The 19,680-nt window shown below is 61.1% G+C and overlaps 2 protein-coding genes across 3 annotated transcripts in view; one reads left to right on the top strand and one right to left on the bottom strand.

The window, feature by feature from the left end:
- FLII (FLII actin remodeling protein) overlaps positions 1-1,727 on the top strand; it is a 13,054-nt gene extending 11,327 nt beyond the window's left edge. For both annotated transcript variants that reach the window (XM_038537082.1, XM_038537083.1), the window contains exons 24-30: positions 135-289; positions 367-427; positions 535-663; positions 749-855; positions 952-1,057; positions 1,147-1,212; positions 1,292-1,727. In XM_038537082.1, coding sequence (XP_038393010.1) covers positions 135-289; positions 367-427; positions 535-663; positions 749-855; positions 952-1,057; positions 1,147-1,212; positions 1,292-1,426 — 759 coding nt within the window. In that variant the 3' untranslated portion in view covers positions 1,427-1,727. The remainder of the gene's footprint in view (positions 1-134; positions 290-366; positions 428-534; positions 664-748; positions 856-951; positions 1,058-1,146; positions 1,213-1,291) is intronic.
- Positions 1,686-19,490, bottom strand: LLGL1 (LLGL scribble cell polarity complex component 1). The gene is made up of 23 exons (XM_038537084.1): positions 19,410-19,490; positions 15,970-16,067; positions 13,769-13,850; positions 13,546-13,676; positions 12,359-12,517; positions 12,118-12,280; positions 11,904-12,039; positions 11,521-11,575; positions 11,200-11,354; positions 10,902-11,125; positions 10,659-10,726; positions 9,422-9,575; positions 9,243-9,347; positions 8,234-8,526; positions 7,769-7,916; positions 7,388-7,541; positions 5,174-5,469; positions 4,381-4,645; positions 4,079-4,193; positions 3,810-3,922; positions 3,200-3,320; positions 2,963-3,042; positions 1,686-2,387 (listed from the first exon to the last, which is right to left on the bottom strand). Exons 1-22 carry the CDS (start codon positions 19,488-19,490, stop codon positions 2,964-2,966), a joined length of 3,195 nt encoding a protein of 1,064 aa, XP_038393012.1. The 3' UTR covers positions 1,686-2,387; position 2,963.
- Between the last annotated feature and the right edge of the window lie 190 nt (positions 19,491-19,680).

A 19,680-nucleotide genomic window follows, 5' to 3' on the forward strand; every position in this document is an offset into this window, starting at 1 on the left:
GCCTGCCACGCCACGCCCAGCTTCAGGCCATGCCTCCACCACCTCTGGCGAGGGACCCAGACCCCGGGGAGGTGTGGCCCAAGGGGCAGGGGGTCTGGTCCAGGGAGGGGCCCCTAACATTTCCATACCCACAGGTGGTGCGCATGACGCAGCAGCAGGAGAATCCCAAGTTCCTGTCCCATTTCAAGAGAAAGTTCATCATCCATCGGGGCAAGAGGAAGGCGGCTCAGGGCACCTTGCAACCCAGTCTCTACCAGATTCGCACCAATGGCAGCGCCCTCTGCACCCGGTGCCTAGCTTGGGGGGGCAGATGGGGTGGGGGGCAATGGCCAGCGGTGACTCCTTGCTGACACTCCCACTCCCCAGGTGCATCCAGATCAACACTGATTCCGGCCTCCTCAACTCTGAGTTCTGCTTCATTCTCAAGGTGAAGTTGTGGGTGTGGCCAGGGACTGTGGAGCAGGGTGGTGGGTTGTGGGTTGTGGGCTGTGGGCAATGGGCTGGCCGGTACTGAACCCCCGGCTCTCCGGTCAGGTTCCCTTTGAGAGCGAAGACAACCAGGGCATCGTATATGCGTGGGTGGGCCGGGCGTCGGACCCAGACGAGGCCAAGCTGGCCGAAGATATCCTGAACACCATGTTTGACACTTCCTACAGCAAGCAGGTGACCAGGGCAGGTGGTAGGCAGGTGGGCAGTCACTGGGCAGGGGCAGACCAGGGCCCTGAGCCTGACAGACCCTTTCCTGCAGGTCATCAATGAAGGCGAGGAGCCCGAGAACTTCTTTTGGGTAGGCATTGGGGCACAGAAGCCTTATGATGATGACGCCGAGTACATGAAGCATACGCGGCTCTTCCGGTGAGGCGGGGGCCCAGACCCTTTCCCCGCACTTCCTCCTGGGTCCTGGCACCCGTGTGTGACTCTCATAGCCTCTCCCCGCCCCTCAACCTCCAGGTGCTCCAACGAGAAGGGCTACTTCGCAGTGACGGAGAAGTGCTCAGACTTCTGCCAGGATGACCTGGCGGATGATGACATCATGCTGCTGGACAATGGCCAAGAGGTGAGGCTCCTCCCTGTTCAGGGAGCCCACCCCCCAGCAGATGGGGAGCTGAGGCCCCCTTGAGACCATCTGCCCTGCTGTCCCCACAGGTCTACATGTGGGTGGGGACCCAGACAAGCCAGGTGGAGATCAAACTGAGTCTAAAGGCCTGCCAGGTGAGCCGGGTGGTGAGGAGGGCTGGGTCTGGTGGGCCGCAAAGACTGCCCTTGGCTCACGCCTCGTCCCACTGGCCAGGTATACATCCAGCACATGCGATCCAAAGAGCACGAACAACCCCGCCGCCTGCGCCTGGTCCGCAAGGGCAACGAGCAGCACGCCTTCACTCGCTGCTTCCATGCGTGGAGCACCTTCCGCAAATGTCTGGCCTAGGGCAGCCACTGCCTGCCTGCAGTGTTCCTGGCGCAGCCCTGAGCTCGGGCAAGAGCGAGGAGGGGCCTCGGTCCCTCCACGGCCCCCAGCTCTGGCCACCTCCCCAACCTCCAGTGCCACAGTCCCCAGCAGCACAGCCCAAGCAGCACCAGTGGGGAGACCCTGACCCATGCCCTCCAGGGTCTGGGCAGTTGGAGTCCCTCCAGGGTGAGCTTATGTGTGATGCCCCATCCAACCAGAGAGAAAGCAATGTGGTTGCTTTTAAAGAGATATTAAATGCTTTTATTTTCAATATTAAAAATCAGTATTTTTAATATTAAAACAGCGCTAATTTTAACAAAATGACAGGAAAAAAAAAACCCAGGGTACAATCTACAGGGAAACCAATCCTGACTGACCCCCCCCCAACACACACACACACACACACACACACACACACACACACACTCTCTCTCTCTCTCTCTCTCACACACATACCCGACTGGACCCCAGTCGTGGATACCCAGCAGAGCGCCCAGTCACATATGCACACACACGTGCATTCATGCAACAGACTGGGGGGTGGGGGTGGGTGCTGGCCCAAGAACAAGTACCAAAATAGTTTTAGAAATGCCTGTCCAGCCTGGCTCAGGCGTTAGAAAAATATTCTTTGCAAAGAGAGTGGGGAAGGACGGTGTGTTGAGTGGGAGGTGGCATGGGCTTGCCAGCCCCAGCTGTCCTCTCCCAGTGGCACCTGGCCTCTAGGTAGCCAACTGCCTATAGGAGGGGCCATTGTGAATCTGTCCCAGAGGCTCGGGGCTGAGTCCCAGGCTCACGGCCGCCCCGCACCGCCCTGGGGCCAGGGTGGGAAGGTCCCCGCTGGAGGCCACAGATTAGCAGGTGTGGGTCTATGCGAAGGGGCCAGGGGTCCTGGATCCCAGCTCTGAGCAGGGCAGCTGGTAGCCAAATAGTTTTGGCCTTCCTGGTAAAGGAGGAGAGGAGGGGTCGGAGAAAGCCAGGAGGCCCAAATGGGCAGATAGCCTGGCTGCAGGGGTGCCACCACTCTGCTTCCACCCATTCAGGGGCAAGGGTCCTGCAGTGACAGCCAGAGGCGGGCTTTCGGAGTCTAGGCACTGACCACATTTTAGCCCACTGAGATTAGGGCATGGCCCAGGAAGACAAAGCAGGAGCTGGGGTGCCTGAGCTCCGTGCAGGGCCAGGCTGCATGGGTGGGAGCACCAGACAGCCAAGAAATACTGGAGCAGACCTATGGGCCCCAGATGCAGACCCCAGATCCAGGCCCCACTTCCTGGGCTCACCTGGCCAGACCTGACCACCGGAGCCTGGGTGAGCTCTGCAAAATGGGCTAGCCAAACCAGCCCCCCGCCCCAAGCTGCTGCCACTTCTAAGTGGTTTGCTCTGGCCTGATTCCAACCACCACCCGTGATACCCAGAGGCTGACAGGCCAGCCTTGTTTTTCTAAGACTCAAGTATGAAAATCAAGGCTGTCGAACAGTAAGGACCAGGTAGATCCAGAGCCCCTAAATCGTGCAGCACCTCATTTGATCAGGATGGAGCAGGCTCGAGCCTCATCCTCTGCCAGATTCCTCAGATTCTTCTCTGATTCCTCTGAAGAGCTAGGGGGTGGGGGGCAGTGATCAGAGGGTCCAGTGACGTGGCCTTCCCTCAGACCTCCATGCCCAGCTCCAACGGAAGGAAGGCCAGAGGGTGTGACAGGGAGGCTGGGAAGCCAGGGGAGCCCCTCCTGTGCACCCGCCCGCCCACCTGCCTCACCCCAAGAAATCCTTCACGTCCTCCACTGTGACGTCCCCTGTCGTGTCCAGTGTGGTGTCGGCACTGGTGGCCGAGTCAACGGACATGGGCGAGAGCATGGCCTCAGGTGGCTCTGGGGTGTCTGCACAGAGGAAGTGGTTAGGCCCCTGCCCAGACCCCTAGGCACCCTGTGCCCTTCACCTCCCGCCCCTGGGGACCTGAGGCTCCGGACCCAAACCTAGCCCACCGTGAGGCTTGGGATGACAGCCTGACCTCCGGCCCTCTCCCGTCTGGCCTGCCCTATCCAGGGCTTCCAGCCGCGGTAGGGCTGCTGCCTCCCTTTTTTTTTTTTTTTTTTTAAAGGCTTATTTACTTATTTATGATAGATACAGAGAGAGAGAGAGAGAGGCAGAGACACAGGCAGAGGGAGAAGCAGGCTCCATGCCAGGAGCCCGAAGTGGGACTCCATCCCAGGACTCCAGGATCGTGCCCTAGGCCAAAGGCAGGTGCCAAACTGCGGAGCCACCCAGGGATCCCCGGGCTGCTGCTCCTAACAGAGCCTTGCCCCATGTCTGTGGGTGGAGCTGTGTGGGTGTCCTGCCACCTTCCTCTCCCACCCAGTCCCCCTTACCAGCTCTCCTGCTGTGGCCAGGATCTGGGCTTCCATTGCGGCTCTGTGGGGCCAGGACGATGCCTGGGGTCCCATTAGCCTGGCTCAGCTTGGGTGACTCTCGGAGTCTATAGCTGCAGAGACAGGGCCATTATGGGGGCCGCAGGAGTGCCAGACACTGCCCACCCTCTCCCAGGCCCCAGGATCAGAGAGGAGTGCAAGCAGGGAGGCTGGGCCTGGGGATATGACCAGCCCTAGAGACAGGCCTTTGGGTTGCATCCGCCATGCACCTGGCGCGGGTGGTATCTTGAGGCCAGCTAATGTCCAGAGAGCAGAGCGGCTCTGTGATGTTCCGGGCACTCAGAGAGAAGCGTTCAAACTCCGACGGAGAAATCAGGTAAAACCCTGGGTGGGCAAACAAGGAGTGGGGTGCAGTGAAGAGGTGGGCTCCAACCACAGCCCCCAGCGGCCTGCTCCTGGGCCTAGGCCAGCCAGTCCCACACCCGCCTGAGGGGCCCCCTCCCCCACTGACATGCCCCAGCAGCTCTCCCAGTCCCTCTGAGGCCCCCACCCCGGGAAGGCTGCGCCTCACCCTGGCCGTGGCGCGTGAAGACGCAAGAGGCGATGCCACTAATGTCCTCCTTCCGGATGCAGGCATAGTGCACCTGGGGCCGCAGGCCAGGCACTGAGAACACATGCACGTCGCCCAGGTTCGTGAGGCAGGCCAGGCAGGTCTCAGCATAGTCCTCGCAGGCCACGCTGGCAAACGTGGCAAGTGCCACCTTGCGTACACGACAGCCCTCGTGGGCCGTAAGCTTGAACTTGGTCTTGGCGCTCACCTTAGGTAGTGTGAATACCTGGCAGCAGGAGGGTGGCCAGTGAGTGGAGCCTGGCAGAGGCTATTCTGGATGCAAGCAGCAGCCTCCACCCTGAACCCAGCCTGCCAGGTGGGCCTGCACCCCTGGCCACATGGCTGCCTCTGCCCAGGCACCCTCCCGCCCCGAGCCACCCTTTCCTCACAGTCCACCTAGCATTCATGCTGCTCCCAGAAACCTCTCAGGGCCCCACCAGCTGTGGCCAAACCAGTCACACTAGGTTTTAAAGGTGAGGTGAATGGTATCCACTCAGAGCATGACTTCCTGTCAGGCAGAGCCCTGAGGAGTGCTCAGAGGGCCCTGGTGGGGACTCAGGGAGGCAGGAGGGTCCCAAGGAGATGCAGCCAGCTGAGGGAGCATTGGGATTCTCCAGGGGGCATTTCGGCTAGCTAGGGGTGTCTGGGGGTGGGAGGGAGGGGTCTCAGCACGTAGGGGATATAAACAGGGCACTTTCTAGAGGGTCCCATGGCCTCTGAAGGGGGAGCCTGCAGGGTCTCTACGATGGTTTACCTTGAACTGCTCCTCAGATGCGATGAGCACGGCATGACCACCTTGCATGTCAGGGGCCTGTGCCAGATCCCGAGAGGCCTCATAGGGCTCAGGCAGCGGGCGGCCACGCCCATCCAGCACAGCGATGGCCACCACGGGCGCGCGGTGCATCAGCTGCACCTCCTTGCCCAGCACGGCCTCCACCGCCCTCTCAGCTCGCTTCTCGCTCCCCGCCGCTGCCGCCGGCACTTCCAGAGCGTAGGCAAACACAGAGCCCGAGTTGGTGCCTGCCCACATGGTGGGGCCATGGTGGGCCGCTGTGGGACAACAGCAGGTGAGGCAGGCTGTCAGCCACATGACACCCGTTCCTCCCCTCCATTCCTGATGCTCCGGAACCACTCTCCCAGCCCATGCCTTCCTAGAACCTCGGCCAGCCTCGGGCCCTGAGGCACCTTCTCTATGTTGCTGTCCTTGGATACAGCCCTCTGGCAGAAGAGGGAAGGAACTCCAGGACATCTCGAAGATGTCAACAGGCACCCCAGTTATACCCTGACCTCTCCAAGCCCATCCTGCTGCACCCTCAACCCCCAACTTGATTACAGGGGTCTGTCACACAGCCCTAACTCCTGCCCCCGCTATCAGGTGCCATCTCCAGTTCACTGACCAACTGGGAACCACCTTCACCCTGTAGATGTGCTCTAGCGGCCACGGCCCACACCTAAGGATGCTTCCCACCTTGCGGCCAGACATGGAGCCCTTGGGCCTGGGCTGAAATGACCTGAGGCCTGATGCTGTCCGGCCAGCTTTCCCTGTGTGAGCTGAAACTTGGGGTAGGTCCTTCAATGCAGAATCAGAACTGAATGTGAGGGAGCCATTAGTCAGTGCTGTGTGTGCCCTTGATAAACTGACAGCCATAGTAACAACCGTCAGGGGGAGCCAAACCCCAGGGAAGAGTCAGCAACTCATCATGCCACCTGGACCCATGACAGGCAGCCACCTGGGAAGCTGCACCCCATCAGCCTTTTTGCAGGGACAGTGGACCAAGGTAAAGGCCTAGGGCTACCAAGTCTGGCTGGTGAGAAGATCCACTGGACAGAGGATCCCCAAGATACAAATAAACCAGGAGGAGGGTGTGCCCCTCTCAGACTCAGGGACTGGAAGTTGTTGTCTCAGTGAGGTCAAGGGCCGCCTGACTAGATGCTGACCCGACATCTACTATAAAAAGGCATTTAAAAAAAATTTTTTTTTAAAGATTTTTATTTATTTATTCATAGAGACACACACAGAGGCAGAGACACAGGCAGAGGGAGAAGCAGGCTCCATGCAGGGAACCTGATGTGGGACTCAATCCCGGGTCTCCAGGATCATACCCCAGGCTGCAGGCGGTGCTAAACCACTGCGCCACCAGGGCTGCCCTAAAAAGGCATTTTTGAGACAAATGGAGAAAGCCAAAGTGGACCAAGCGGGACTGGGATCAGCATTGGTTCCACGAGGTACGATGTGGGTGCCCTGGCTGTGGATTATGCCTGTTGGACACACACTCAAGTCCTCACTCAAAGGTTTTCATTTAAAATACTCCAGCAAGGGATGCCTGGGTGGCTCAGTGATTGAGCATGTGCCTTCGGCTTAGGGTGTGAACCCAGGGTCCTGAGATCGAGTCCCGCAGGGAGCTTGTTTCTCCCTCTGCCTGTGTCTCTGCCTCTCTCTCTGTGTCTCTCATGAATAAATAAATAAAATCTATACAACACTCCAGCAAGATAGACAATGGAGCATGAGGTGGGGATGGTGTGACAGCAGCAGATGGCTGGGGGCATCAGGCCGGATGTGCAGGGTGACGGACTCCTATTTTTGAGTATGGCTGAAATTCTGTTACACAAGTTAAAAACTGATCAGCGAATCAGTCCATAAACCAGGCCACAGCAGTCTATAGAGGACCTTGTGGAGGCTCCCAGCCATCAGGGGCAGAGCCGGTTCCTCAGTGAGGCTGACCCTCGCATGCCCCTCCCTCAGATCTTGGGCTCCCTCTCCCTCTTCAGATCTCAGAGGCCCACCAGGCTCCCTCACCAGCCCCATACACATGGGAATTCTGGGGGCCGGGGACTATTTGGGGAGCCAGTTCAGTGTGGCATGTGGTAGGCTTCCCTACCCTCCCATAAGGCCTGGTCCCACCCCCTCCCCGTATCTCCTAGATGGCCAACCAAGGCTCATCTCCCCAGTGCATCCTCCCCATCTCACCATCTCGAAGAAACGTGTCAGCGAAGTAGAGGCAGCGGACGACGCCAGAGAGGGAGTCGTCGGCGGAGCGGGGCTCAATGCGGCGCTGCACTGGGGTCATCTCCACATCGTGGGGGCAGGCCTGCTCAGCCAGCTGCGCATTGGCCTCCTGCAACTGGAGAGGCAGTGGCCTCCAGGACGCCGCCTTCCCAACACCTTGCCTGCGCCCACGCAACCTGGTGCCCAGCAGCCCGGCACCCTCTTGATCAGCCTGGCCAGAGCAACTATGGGGAGTGGACACCAGGCTTGGGGCCAAGGCCGGGGCCGGTGCCCAACTCTGTTGCTCTGCCCAGCCCTGAGAGGTAGACAGGCGGCACCCAGGGCAGGCTGGCCCCAGCTCACCTTGCTGGTGGCACTAGTGGCCCGCTTCTTGCCCGAGACTCGGCTCTTGCGGATGCGCCGGAAAGACTGGCGCAAAGACTTCTTGAGGGACTTCACCCGAGACAGTGGCCCCTCCATGGCCAGGGAGTCGTTGGGGTGTAGTGTGCACCTGTGGGCAGGAAGGTACCAGCTGGGCCACAGAGCAGACTCCTGGAGCAGCCACTGTGCTCCTGTTGGCCCCATGGGTCAGGAACTAGAGGTCCTGTGTGGCTGTCCTGCAACCCAGCAGCTTGGCAGGGGTGGGGTGGGGGAGGGGTTTAAAACTCTACCAGTGACACTTCCCATAAGGACGGAGCTGCCAAAGGGGAAGGGGGCTTCAGGTCACCCTATCTACCATATGAGAGCTTAGAAGGGGAGATCGAGGCCCCAACAGTTGCAGGGAAACACCAGGGTTCCCACAGGAGGCTGGGCCCGTCCCCCACACACCTGGCCAGCACAGGGCTCCTGCGCTGATAGTCAAAGAGGCCAAAGCCGTGACTGGTGCCAAAGGCCACGAGGCTCCACTCGGCATGGAGCGTGACGGCTGTCACAGCAGCCGGTGGCAGGCACTGAACCAGCACCCGGGGCTGGAAGCCAGCAGGCCACGGCAGCGGCCCCGTGCGTGGACTCAGCCGCTCATGGCCCTTCCACGTGAAGCCCTCTCGGTCCTGGAGGAGGTCCACACTGGCCACGCTGACTGCCTGCTCCGATGGCACATCACTTAGCTCCAGCACCAGCACCTGAGCCCACGGTGGGGTGGGGTAGGGGCAGGGTCAGCAAGGAGGATGATGGTATTAGACCACCCAGGCCCTACCTCATACTGCAAAGTCCTTGCCAGGGTGGTCCCAGTACGGTCTCCAGTTCATCTGCTTAAAAAGCACTTATTGGCTGCCTACTGTATACTAGGGTCTTCACTAAGCCCTGGGAAACACGGTGACCAAGACCCACTGCTTTGCCGTCTAGCAGCAAAATATGCCCCCTACCCCCATGCCTGTCTTCATTTAGTAATAAGCAGACACTGAGCACCTCCTGTATAATGCACAAGTGCCAGTGGCACAGCAGTAACCAAGGCCCATTGGCCTCTGAAGCAAAGGATTCCCCGTTAGCCTGTCTTACAACTAACGATGAGTCCCTACTGAGCACCTATGTACCGTGTGAGTGCTGGAAGCATAGCAGTGACCCCACTTCCCCAAAGCTCACCTAATACTTGAGCTCTCAACTACAGCCCCAACCCTCCATGGTTCCCCAACAACCAGAATCTAGCCCTCAAGACCCCCTAGTAGGTTCCACCTCCCTGGCTGACCTCACCCCAGCCATCCCCACCTGGAGCCCCATTTCCATCTCTGGGCTTTTGGCCATGATGGTCCCCCTCCTGCTCCACCAGACCATCTGGGTCAGGCCCACTTCCTCCACAAAGCCCTCTGAGACCCCAACCTGGATGACACCTCCACCTTACCTGGCCTGCAGTGCCAGCTACCACCATCTGGGCCGTGTACTTGCAGAGTGCCACCTTCTGCACCCCAAGCCGAGGATCGTCACTATAGGGGTCGAAGCAGCCCACCTGGGGGGCGGGATGGGGAGATGACACGGGGCAGAGCTGGGGCCAGACTCCCCAGGGCTGGGGGAGGGGCCCACCTTGCGAAAGGGCGGCCAGTCATCCTCGGTGGCCTGGGCCAGGCTGTCGGCGTGCTCGCAATCTGTCTGGAAGAGGCCAGCTGTGCTTAACTTGTAGAGTGGCCGCAGTGCCACACCTGAGGCATCCCAGAACCGCACGGTGCCATCCTCATGACTGCAGGGAAGGTGATGTCAGGCCCAGTCTGGGGCCCCTTGCACCCCACATCCACTCATCCAACAACCACTCACTGAGCACCTACTGCAGATGCCAAGCACGGACCAGACTCCCACTGCACACAGCAAACAGGAGGCATCTACTGTAAAGAGCAAACACACCCCGAGCGCCTACTGTATGCCAGACCACATGCACCTGGGCCTCTCAAACAGGGTGAAAAGGTGGAAATAATCACCAGTGTGACGAGCAGAAGATGGTAGAAGAGATAATGCAGGGAAGAGAGGACTACAGGCGCATCCAGAAAAGGTGATCGGGAGTTAGCCACAGAGCAGAAGGATCAGCTGGGGCATGAGGCAGCCATGTAGGCAGAGCAGCAGGAAGCCTGGGGAGGCTGGGAGGAAGCAGGGAGGGGAAGTGGGGGGCAGGAGCAGACAAATCTGGGGGTGCAGCCTCAGGACACAGCTGCAGAGCCCACGTCAGAGGCCTTTGGGTGGTAGTGGAAGCCCAGAGCCAGCGTGTGAAAAGGTACATGAGTCTCTGGGGCTGGTTGGGACACCTCCAGAAGCACTGGAAGCCACGATTAGGATTTCTCCAGCAAGGGAGGGGACACTGGAGTCAGAGGCCTGAGGGTCCCGGCACAGGCAGGCAGCAGGGGCAGGGCAGGGCAGGAAGTCAGGGCCTGAGTCACTGGGGCACGTCAGCGCCCGCCAGGCCCAGGATGGGCTCTCCAGCACCTGCCCTGGGCAGATCAGCGTGGGCCAGCCCAGATTTTCCGGTCCCAGGGCAGGCTGGGTGGGTGGAGCTCAGTTTTAGACCAAAAGGCAGGGCAGGGCGGGGCCTTATTAACCCAGGGCCCAGGGCGGCTTCATCCCAATCCACCCTGCAGGAGAGGGGATGGCCTGACCCCACCAGGGGCAGGGCCCAAGTCACTGGGCAGGGCAGTACCCATCAGGCCCAGAATGGGCTCTCCCGCACCTGTGCAGGCCGCATCAGGCCCCATCTGCCCACATACACACGCGCGCGCGCACGCGCACACACACACATCACACCTGTGCTCGCCACGGAGCACACGTGTCTGCCTACCCGGTCAGCAGTAGCCCTCGCTGTGATGGCTCCTGGGCCAGGTTCCGGCCCCCAGTGATGGGCCAGCTCTGGGCAGATACACAGAAGTGGAAGGTCAGGACAAATGCCTTTTCCTCACCCTGGACTTGGCACCCAGGGCCCAAAGTGCTTCTGAGCCCCCACCTCTGGGCCTGTGCCTGGGCGCTACCAGGGCCACCCTCCCTCCCCCAGGCCCCGGCCCTGCAGGGGACCCTGGGCACATACCAAGGTGCTGGAGGCAGGCTGTGGACTCTGCTGCTCGCCAGCGCTCACAATGCGGGCCCACAGCTTGGCGGGGACGTTGGCAACGTGTGCCGAGCAGGTGATGGCAGACGAGTGCAGTGGGGCTAGGTATGGAGCAGGAACGGCAGGCCAGCCAGGTGTCTGCAGGTCGAGCACCACCAACTCCTCCTCAAGCAGCACGGCCAGGGCTTGGGGTTCGTCAAACTCTGTGGGATGAGAACTAGGTGAGCCCAGCTGCAGGAGGCACGGGGCACAGGGCGGGGAGGGACAGGGCACACACCGTCCTCAGGCCGTGTGCTGTGCACTGTGAAGAAGTCAATGATGCGGGAGGTAAAGTCCAGCGTCACTAGAGTCTCGGCTCGGAGCACGCTCACGCAGTGGCGGTCCCCATAGCTGGCACGGGGCATGCCGCCACTGAAGATGATGAAGTGGTCCCTGCACGGCAGGTAATGGAGCCATGTGAACCCCCCCCCGGGCCCCAGGTGCCCACTACCTAACCCAGGGTGGGTGACGCAGGACAGCCCTGTGTCCCAGAACCCACCCCTCCCCCCCTGTAGACATGACCTCCCAACCCGTACCTGAGAACCGACTCCCCACCTACCCAGATTCACAGTTTCGCCACAGAATCTTGTTAATGGCTTTGCAGGGGAAGGGGCCTAGAGAAGTGGGACAGTGTCGGGCTCACTCGCTCGCCAGTACCAAGAGGGCCCCATGTCCCATTCTTTCAAGGTTTTCCCGTTCCTATTCTGCCTCCATCACTTCCCACCTCACAGCTGCTTCCTGAGTCCCCAAGGGGAAGGCCCACCGACCCACCGTGAACCCCCAGCAGTCTCACCTTTGAGGATCCGGTGGCACTGCCCCCTTCCACAAGTCCTCCTGGACACCCCCACCAGGGCCAGGCAGCCCCAAGTGCCTGAGCTTGGGAGGACCAGTCAGCCTCATGCTCAGGTGGCAGCGGCTGCCCTCGGACTCTCCGGCACTCACCGTAGGGTGTGGTGGTTACTGTGGGCTGTGTCATCGGGGAGTCGCCGGCGTCTACTGACCAGACGGCGTAGCTGCCGTCGCTGTGCGAGCTGACCAGTGTGCGGCCACTGCGTTCCCAGCACAGGCTTTCCAGCTGCTGCAGGGCAGAGGGGGTGAGTGTGAGCAGGGGCAGGAGCAGGGGGCCTCGGCTACCATGCTGGCCTCCTCCATGTACCTGGTTGCCCAGGAAGACTCGGTCTGCGCACTGCGCCGCCTGGTTCCAGATGACCAGCAGGCCCCGGCTGTAGCCGATGAGGATCCTGGTGGGGTCCTGCAGATGTCCTTGGAGTGACTCCACAGGGCCCAGTGCCTTTCCACACCGGTAGTCGTCTGGCACGCTGCAGAGGGGCTCAGGTGAGCTGGCAGGGCACCACCCAGGCACCAAGTGGCTGCTGGGAAGTCCACCTGCCTCTCACCTTCGAAGAACCTCATCCGGGGCAAGAGTCTGGCCCTCAAGCAGCGTCAAGGTGGGAACGTCCAGGAAGAAGACGCTGCCGCCCTCGGTGCCCAGGGCTGCCATGTCACCAGCCGCCACCAGCAGGACCACTGTGACACGGGCGAGGCTGAGCGGGCCACTGCAGGGGATGAGGGGAGGCAGGTGAGGGCCCAAGCCCATCCACCTGCTGAGGACTGGTGTGGAGGGGGCTGGGCTGCTTCTGGTAGCTCCTTAGGGCCCCTGCGTGCTCACAGAGGCCCAATGATCAAGTGGGCTGGCGCACCAGAAAGGCAATGGTGGCGGCTACGGGCATCGTAATTAGCTCACTCAATTATTCATCAGGATGTTGGGAAGGAGAGGGATAAAAATAGGTTCCCCAGGTCTTGGAGACAGGCTCCCAAGCCCCTCCCACACACCAGGAGGGGAAGGCAGGAACTAGGCCAGTGCCTGGGCCAGGATCACGGGCACCAGGACACACATGACCCTCCCGAGTCCCACCCAGGAACCCCAGTCACCAGCCCACGGAGGACCCCCTGACTTTGCAGGAGGGCTCAACTGACCCTGAATGCAGATGCTGGAAGAGCAGCCCTGGAGCAGGAGTGGGCGCAGCACCCCTGGCTGAGTCTCCCCCCAACCGTGAGAGCTGAATGTGGGGGGGGGTATCACCCAGCCCCCAGCAGGGGCAGGACAAGCCTCCCACTGAGGCCGTATAGAAATCCGGAAGCTACTCTGACCGCTTTGGCAAGGGCCAGCAGGGCCAGGGACATGCCCATCGGGGGGCCAGGCCCACTCCACTCCCCTACAGTGTCCTGCTGGCACCTTCACAGCCTGATGGGACCCTCCTTGCCCCCAAACCTGCCCATCCAGCTACACACACTATGGCCTGTTGCCCCAGCCCCAACCGTTAAAAGGCCCCAGTGGTCGCCGGAGCATGGACACTACGTGCTCACCTCAGACTCAGCCAGAGTCCCCTATTTAACACCCGCCACGTCCATGTGGCACATCTCTCCAAGATCGGGCCCAGCTCGATGTACTCTTCACCCTGAACTCTAGCACAGGGGCAGCTTTGTGTGCCCACAGTGCTTCTGCAAGGCTGGCTCCAACCACGTCCAGCAGGCTCCACACCCCCATGCCCGGCAGCAGGTCCCCAGTCAAGTCCTCCAGTACCTGGCACTGTCAAAGCCCGGCCGACTAGGTGGCTGGAAGCTGAGCGCTTCCTCCAGGTGGGCGCAGCCATGGTGGTGGACAATCTCCCAGAGGTGAAGGCTGCTATCATCCAACAGAGTTAGCAGGCGGCCCTGGGGGATGAGCAGAGACCGAGCCTGGGCTGGGCTGGGCTGGGGTGGGGAGGGTGTGGGGGCTGTGGGAGTGGGCAAGGGTAGAGGCTCACCTGGCCGGGTAGGAAGTGCATCTGGGTGACGGTGGCTGTGTCCCGGTGTAGGCCAGTGAACTCCACACCAGGTGCACCATAGCTGCATGCACAGGTCAAGGACAGAGGCAGACACCGGAGATCCTCCTTCCCAAGAGCCATTCCAACAGGTCCCAGCCAGCCCAGCCTTCTGAGGTCCAGATGGGACCCCTCCTCCAGAAAGCACTGCCTTGTACCCACAAGATATCCCCAGGCTCTGAGCGCAGGCTTTGCTCTGCTCCTGCAAGTTGGTGCTGCTGTGTGACCTTCACTTCCTCATCTGTAGGATGGGCTGGTGAGCCCCACTCTCACCTTGTAGGACTGATGCAGGGCAAGTGAGAATAAAAACAGCTAGCACACTTGGCCCAGGCCTGGCACATGGTCAGCGTCCCGCTCTGTGTCAGCCTAGTGTGTGCTCCCACGTGCATAAGAGCTAGGCCCCACAGGTTGGGAGCACACAGGCAGAGGGGCCAGGCCAGGCCTGGGCACAGAAGCCTGGGGCAGAGGAGAGAGTCCAGGCTGCCTCTTCCCACAGCTCCAGGTCAACCTCCAGTTATGGACAAGGAAACCAACCTCCCTCCAGGGCAGGCAGCCAGTGGCCCCCACTGTGACCGGGGAGAGGCTTCGGCCTGCCCATTTCACAGACAATACACAGAGGCTTGGAAAGGGGTGAGCTGTCTCAAGTGCCAGGTGCCAGCACCAGAGTCACAGTAGCTCCAGGTTGGACAGTGGTCAGGCAGGGGGCCTTGGGAGGGAGGGCTGAGAGGGGTCAGCGTTGCCCGGCAACAACACAGGAGCCCTTGCTTCCAGCCAGAGTTGGGATTCCCTGCAGGAGCCAGGAGAACACAGAAGAGGGGACAAAAGAGAGGGCAGGAGCTGCTGGGCGGGAACCAAGGTTGCCAAGGAGACGGGCTGCCCCTGAGGGGGAGGGGTGGCTTCTGGGGCCAGCCTCAGTTTCCCAACCCAAGGCTCCAGGCTAGGGTAGTTTGGGGGAAGAAACGAGGGGAGAGAGGAGAGCCCCAGCCTCCTCCTCTGAGGCTGTCTCCTGGTCAGTACATCAGGTTCTTTGTGAGCACAAGGAGCACGGAGGGATGGCTCCAGTGACTAACGGAGTTGCAGGGCGCAGGGCACTGAGCAGCCACTGACAGGGAGAAAGGGGCTTCAGGAACACGATATACACGAGTGAGCAGGACTGCAGCGTGGGGGCGGGCAGAGGCCAGGCAATGCACGGCCCCCAGGGCCAGTGGGGGCTCAGGGGCGGGGGTCCAGGCCCTGTCCCTCCCCACCCCACTCCCTGCTCCGCTGGGGCCTCAGGGGCCCGTGGGAGTGGAGGGGCATCCCTGTCCAGCCACACTCCCCAGAGAAGGCAAACTCAAACCACAGGCCCAGGCACCCACCCCTGTCGGGCCACCTTGCCCTGGAGAGGGAAGACCCCAGGCACTGACTCATTTTGCTGCCAACCAGTGTCCCTGGCGAGGGTACTGAGAGCCAGAGAAGTGAGGGAGAGCACCCCTCACCCAGCAGCCCCCAGCCAGGCCCTCCACCTGGGTTTTCCCACCCAAGGGGCTTCATGGAGAGCAGCAGGGGTGGGGTTCTCCACTGCAGGCAGGGAGGCATTCAGCTGCCTGCTTGCCCCTCCAGCACCCCCCCCCCCACCCTGTGCCTGCAGGAAAATGCCCGCTTTGTGTGGCTCACACGGCCCATTGTGCAGCCGCCAGCACCCAGGTGGGGGCCGCGCAGCGCTCACCATGCTGAGCCTGGCACGGCCCCCAGCCTCTCGGCTCAACACATGTGTCTTCACACTTGCACACACGAGTGTCTGGTCACTGGAGCCAGGCCCACTGTGAGACCCTGGCCCACCAGCCACCCTTGCGGGGGTACAGTGTATGACCAGTGTCCTGGCCCAGCATCCCCAGTCAGTTGCTGGGACGATGGCAGGGTTGCCTAGGTAACTGGCTAGCTGAAATGCAGCTAGGGACAGCTGTGACCACCGCCAGCTGACCCCTCCCCCACAAACACTTCTGTAAGGAAGAGACTCAGGGCAGAGGCCACACCAACCTCCACCAGAACCCCTGCGCCAACTGCAGCCTCCAGGGCCGGGCCGGGCCCAAAGAGCCTGTACACAGGGGGCTGCAAGCAGGAGGTCCTGATGGGCCCTGAAGGCCATGGTTCGAAAAGGATACATCTTGACGGCCCCGGACCTTGTGCCGATGGCCATGATGCGAAGCTCTGAGTCGAAGGCCAGGGCGCTGGGCTGGTTGGGGAAGCCATGCTCCACAGTCTGCAGGGGGCGGGAGGGCATTGGCACAGGCACTGCCCCCCTCCCCCGCCCACCTGAGGCCCACCCCAAGGCAGCCTCCACACTAGCAGAGCTGCACAATAGACCCGTGCCTCAGTGTTCTCAGCTCTAAAACAGGCGATCACACCTCCAATCCACATGGCAGAGGCCTGCCCCCGGCCAAGGCTTTGTCCTTCACACCTGTGTCCGGCCCGCTGTGTGCAGGGCTCTGGCAACAGAGAGAAGCAGGACCCACAAGGTACCAGCAGAGTCAGCCCTACCCATCCCATGGAGTAGGCGTCTGCACCCTGCTCCGGGAGGAGAGGTGCCATGCCCTCTGAGGCCCACCAGCCCCACATGGAGATGGGAGGGCAGCACCTGGATCAGCTAGGTCAAGGCTCTTGACCCTCTCCCTCCCCCAGGGCCCCTCCTCCTGGTAGGGCCAGCCACAGGGCAGACCCCTGCCCACCAGGTTCTTGCTCCTTCCTTCCACTCACTACCCGCTCGTGCTTTCCTTAGTTTTCCCACAACCACCAAGGAACTCCTACTCATCCCCAGATGCCGGACTGGAGCACCCCCTACCCCACCCCCATCCTCGACACCAATGTGGGACATGACACATGGGTCCAGCTGTCTCCTGACCAGTGCCTCAGGAAGACATACATTTCAAAAGAAAACTGTGGTCCGCAGGCCTGTTGGCCCAGCCTCCCTCCTGCCTCAACTAATCCAGGAAGGGACTGAGCTCTCTCTGCAGCCTGCTTGGTTGGATTCAGGCTAGTCAAAACATTCTCGACACCTCAGTGTCCCATGTGCTCACTAGGGGCAGTGAGCCCACCTGAGGACAGAGTAGCCCATTTGGCTGGGGGTGCAGGGGGAGAGCTTCCCATGCTCATACCAGAGCTGACCAGGTCTAGCCAGTCCCTTCCTCTGCTCAGGACCCTCTTGGGGCTCCTACCTCACCACCTGGCCCCTGTCTGCCCTCCTCCTCCCTCCCTCCCCTAGCTTGACTGCTGGGCCAATGCCCTTCTGCTCTCCTCCAATTTACTAGGCAGGCTCCTGCCTCAGGACCTTTGCATCTACTGTCCATCTACCTGGACACCCAGCAGTGCCCAAAGAGGGCTCCTCTCCATTACTCAGCTCTCAGCTCAGGAGTCAACTCCTCAAAGCCCTCCCTAAACCACCCTGCTCTAGCAGCCTCCCTGTTCCCATACTCCTTACCCTCACCCCACTTTACTGTAACCACAGCACTGGTCATCATCCAAACTGCTGCACATTTTACTCTTTTGCTGTGGCTTTTTACTATATCCCCCATGAGTATATCAGCACCCCGAAGAGGCATTTGTCTCTCTTGGTCACTGTGGTGTCCCCAATACCTAGAAGGGGGCCCCTCACACAGTAGGAGCTCAAGATTGTTAAACTGACATAGAGTAGACATCCCACAGGCAAGCTATGGGCAGGACAGAGATTCGGATGCAAGACAGTCCAAGGTCCATGCTTGCTTCTGACCCTTCCCACCACTCGGGAATCTGGGATCTATTTGTTCTCTAGTGATCACCTATCTCCTCGTGTGAGCAAGCCCCTACCCCAAGCCTCACCCTTCCCACCAATGCCACCTACTCAGAATAGGGCCTCACTGGCCTTAGCAGGGAACCCTTGGCTTCTGCTGACCCAAGGCCAGTCAGGAGGAGCCCAGCCTCGCCACCATCTATCTCCACTATCTCCACTTCACACCCCGACTCACTGGCTGATGAAGTGACACCTACCCCCAGCATCCTTCTCCTCTCACCTCACAGGGGCTCTTGCTCACAGCCACCCAGCATATGAAAGAGACCAGCGGGGAGACCCCGGGCACCAGCCACCCTTCTGGGCCTCCCAGGCCCCTGCAAGTTCTCAGCCACCATGTCGAAGGCCCCAGCAGCCGCCATCACCAGGAAACCCTGCCTGCCCCAAAGGACATTTCCACCTTGACCACTTCAGATCCAGCCATCCTAGAGCTTTCTCTTAAACAAGAGTCTCCTGGAGTCTGGCTCAGGACTACAGCAGCCCTTCCAAAAACCCCTGCACCTCAAAGCTAAAGTCAAACCTCATCGACAAGGGTCCACGAGGACAGAGTGCCCCGACTCACTCTCTGACTCTGGGCAAGTCGTCATCCCTCTCTGAATCTCCATTTTCTCACCTATATGATGGGGATAGTAACTCTAATCCCCAAGAGCAGTGAGGGGCTGTGCAATCAGAGGTCTGGAGTAAAACTGAGCCCGGAAGCAACACCCCAGAAGTTAGCAAGGGAAAGGCTGGGGCCCGGATCAACCACGCATGGGTGCAAAGGTGGAGGGGAGGAGGGAGTGGAAGGTAGCCTCAGTACTGTGGCCCCTCTTGCCCTACCCAGGAAAAGAAAGGAAGGAGCAACCATCTCTCCACGTTGGCCCAAAGGATAGGTCAGCAGGCCCATGTGATACAGGGAGCCAGAGCAGGGAAAAAGGTGGCCCCGTTTTATAGCAAGGAAAACTGAGGCCCCAGGAGTGTATTCATCTACACAGCCAGGCATCTTCTCTGGAGCCCCCAGCAAAACAGGGCAGGGCAGAGCCCCCAAGGCAGAGCCCCGGGCCTTGGGGGAGGGGACGAAAGAAACAGGGAAAGGATTTCCCAGCCCCACCCCCCAACATCTGCCTCCGTTCCTCACCCCTCCCCACTGGCCTGGGTGCGAAAGCAAAACAAACTGGGGCCCTGGGCTGCCCCAAGGGCTGAGCGGGGGCTCCGAGGGCCCCCAAAGGAAGAGAGATAAAGAGACGGAGACCGAGAGCCAGAGTGAGAGTTCCAGAGACCTTACGGAGACACATGGAGGCGAAGAGACACGCAAAGACTCAGAGATGAAGAGACAGAGAGACGAAGAAAGAGAAGGGATACGCAGAGACACACAGGGACAGAGGCAGACACCCCCTCCCCAGACACAGGCATAGGATAGGCTAGGACAGGAGGTGATCACAGACCGAGGCGGGGCAGAGACCCAGGACATGTAAAGAGTCGCACAGGGACAGAGAGAGACACCGACCCAGGGACACGGAGACCCGCAGAGCCAGGGCCAGCGAGGCCCACAGGGACCCGGGGGAGCGGACTCGGAAAGTCAGCAGGGGACCCAGACCCACCCAGGGTCCGGGAGTGGAGCCGAGGAGGAGGCGAGAAGTGGGGCCCGCCGACGGGCGCGCGACCCGGCCCCCGCGCCGCGCCTCGGCCGGGCGCCCCCTCCCCCCGGGCCCGACGTGGCTCCGGCCCCCGCGCCCCCGGCTCGGGCCCCCGGCTCGGGCCCCCGGCCCGCCCCCTCCCTCTGCCCGAACCGCCGCGCCGCACCTTGTTGAAGGCGAAGAGCTCCTGCTTGAGCTTCTCGCGCTGCGGGTCAGCGCCCTGCCGCCGGAACCGAAACTTCATCATCTTGCGTCCGGCTGCCGGCGCCGCGCCCGCCGCCGCCGCCGCCGCCGCCCGCAGGATGCGCCGCGCGGCCCCGCGGGTCCTGAGGCGCGGGCGGGGCGCCAGGCGGCCCGGACGCGGGCGCGCGGGGCGGGGCCTGCACGGGGGCGGACGCAGAGCGCGACTGACGTACAACCCGACCAATGGGTGTGCC

Source organism: Canis lupus, chromosome 5 (assembly GCF_011100685.1).
Source record: "Canis lupus familiaris isolate Mischka breed German Shepherd chromosome 5, alternate assembly UU_Cfam_GSD_1.0, whole genome shotgun sequence".
NCBI classification, from domain to species: domain Eukaryota; kingdom Metazoa; phylum Chordata; class Mammalia; order Carnivora; family Canidae; genus Canis; species Canis lupus.

Coding starts and splice junctions, on each gene's coding strand:
- LLGL1 (XM_038537084.1), bottom strand. CDS start 19,490: ATGATGAAGTTTCGGTTCCGGCGGCAGGGCGCTGACCCGCAGCGCGAG. Junction 16,068..19,409: donor AGCTCTTCGCCTTCAACAAG/GTGCGGCGCGGC, acceptor CGCCCCCTGCAG/ACTGTGGAGCATGGCTTCCC. Junction 4,646..5,173: donor CATCTGAGGAGCAGTTCAAG/GTAAACCATCGT, acceptor TCCTGCTGCCAG/GTATTCACACTACCTAAGGT.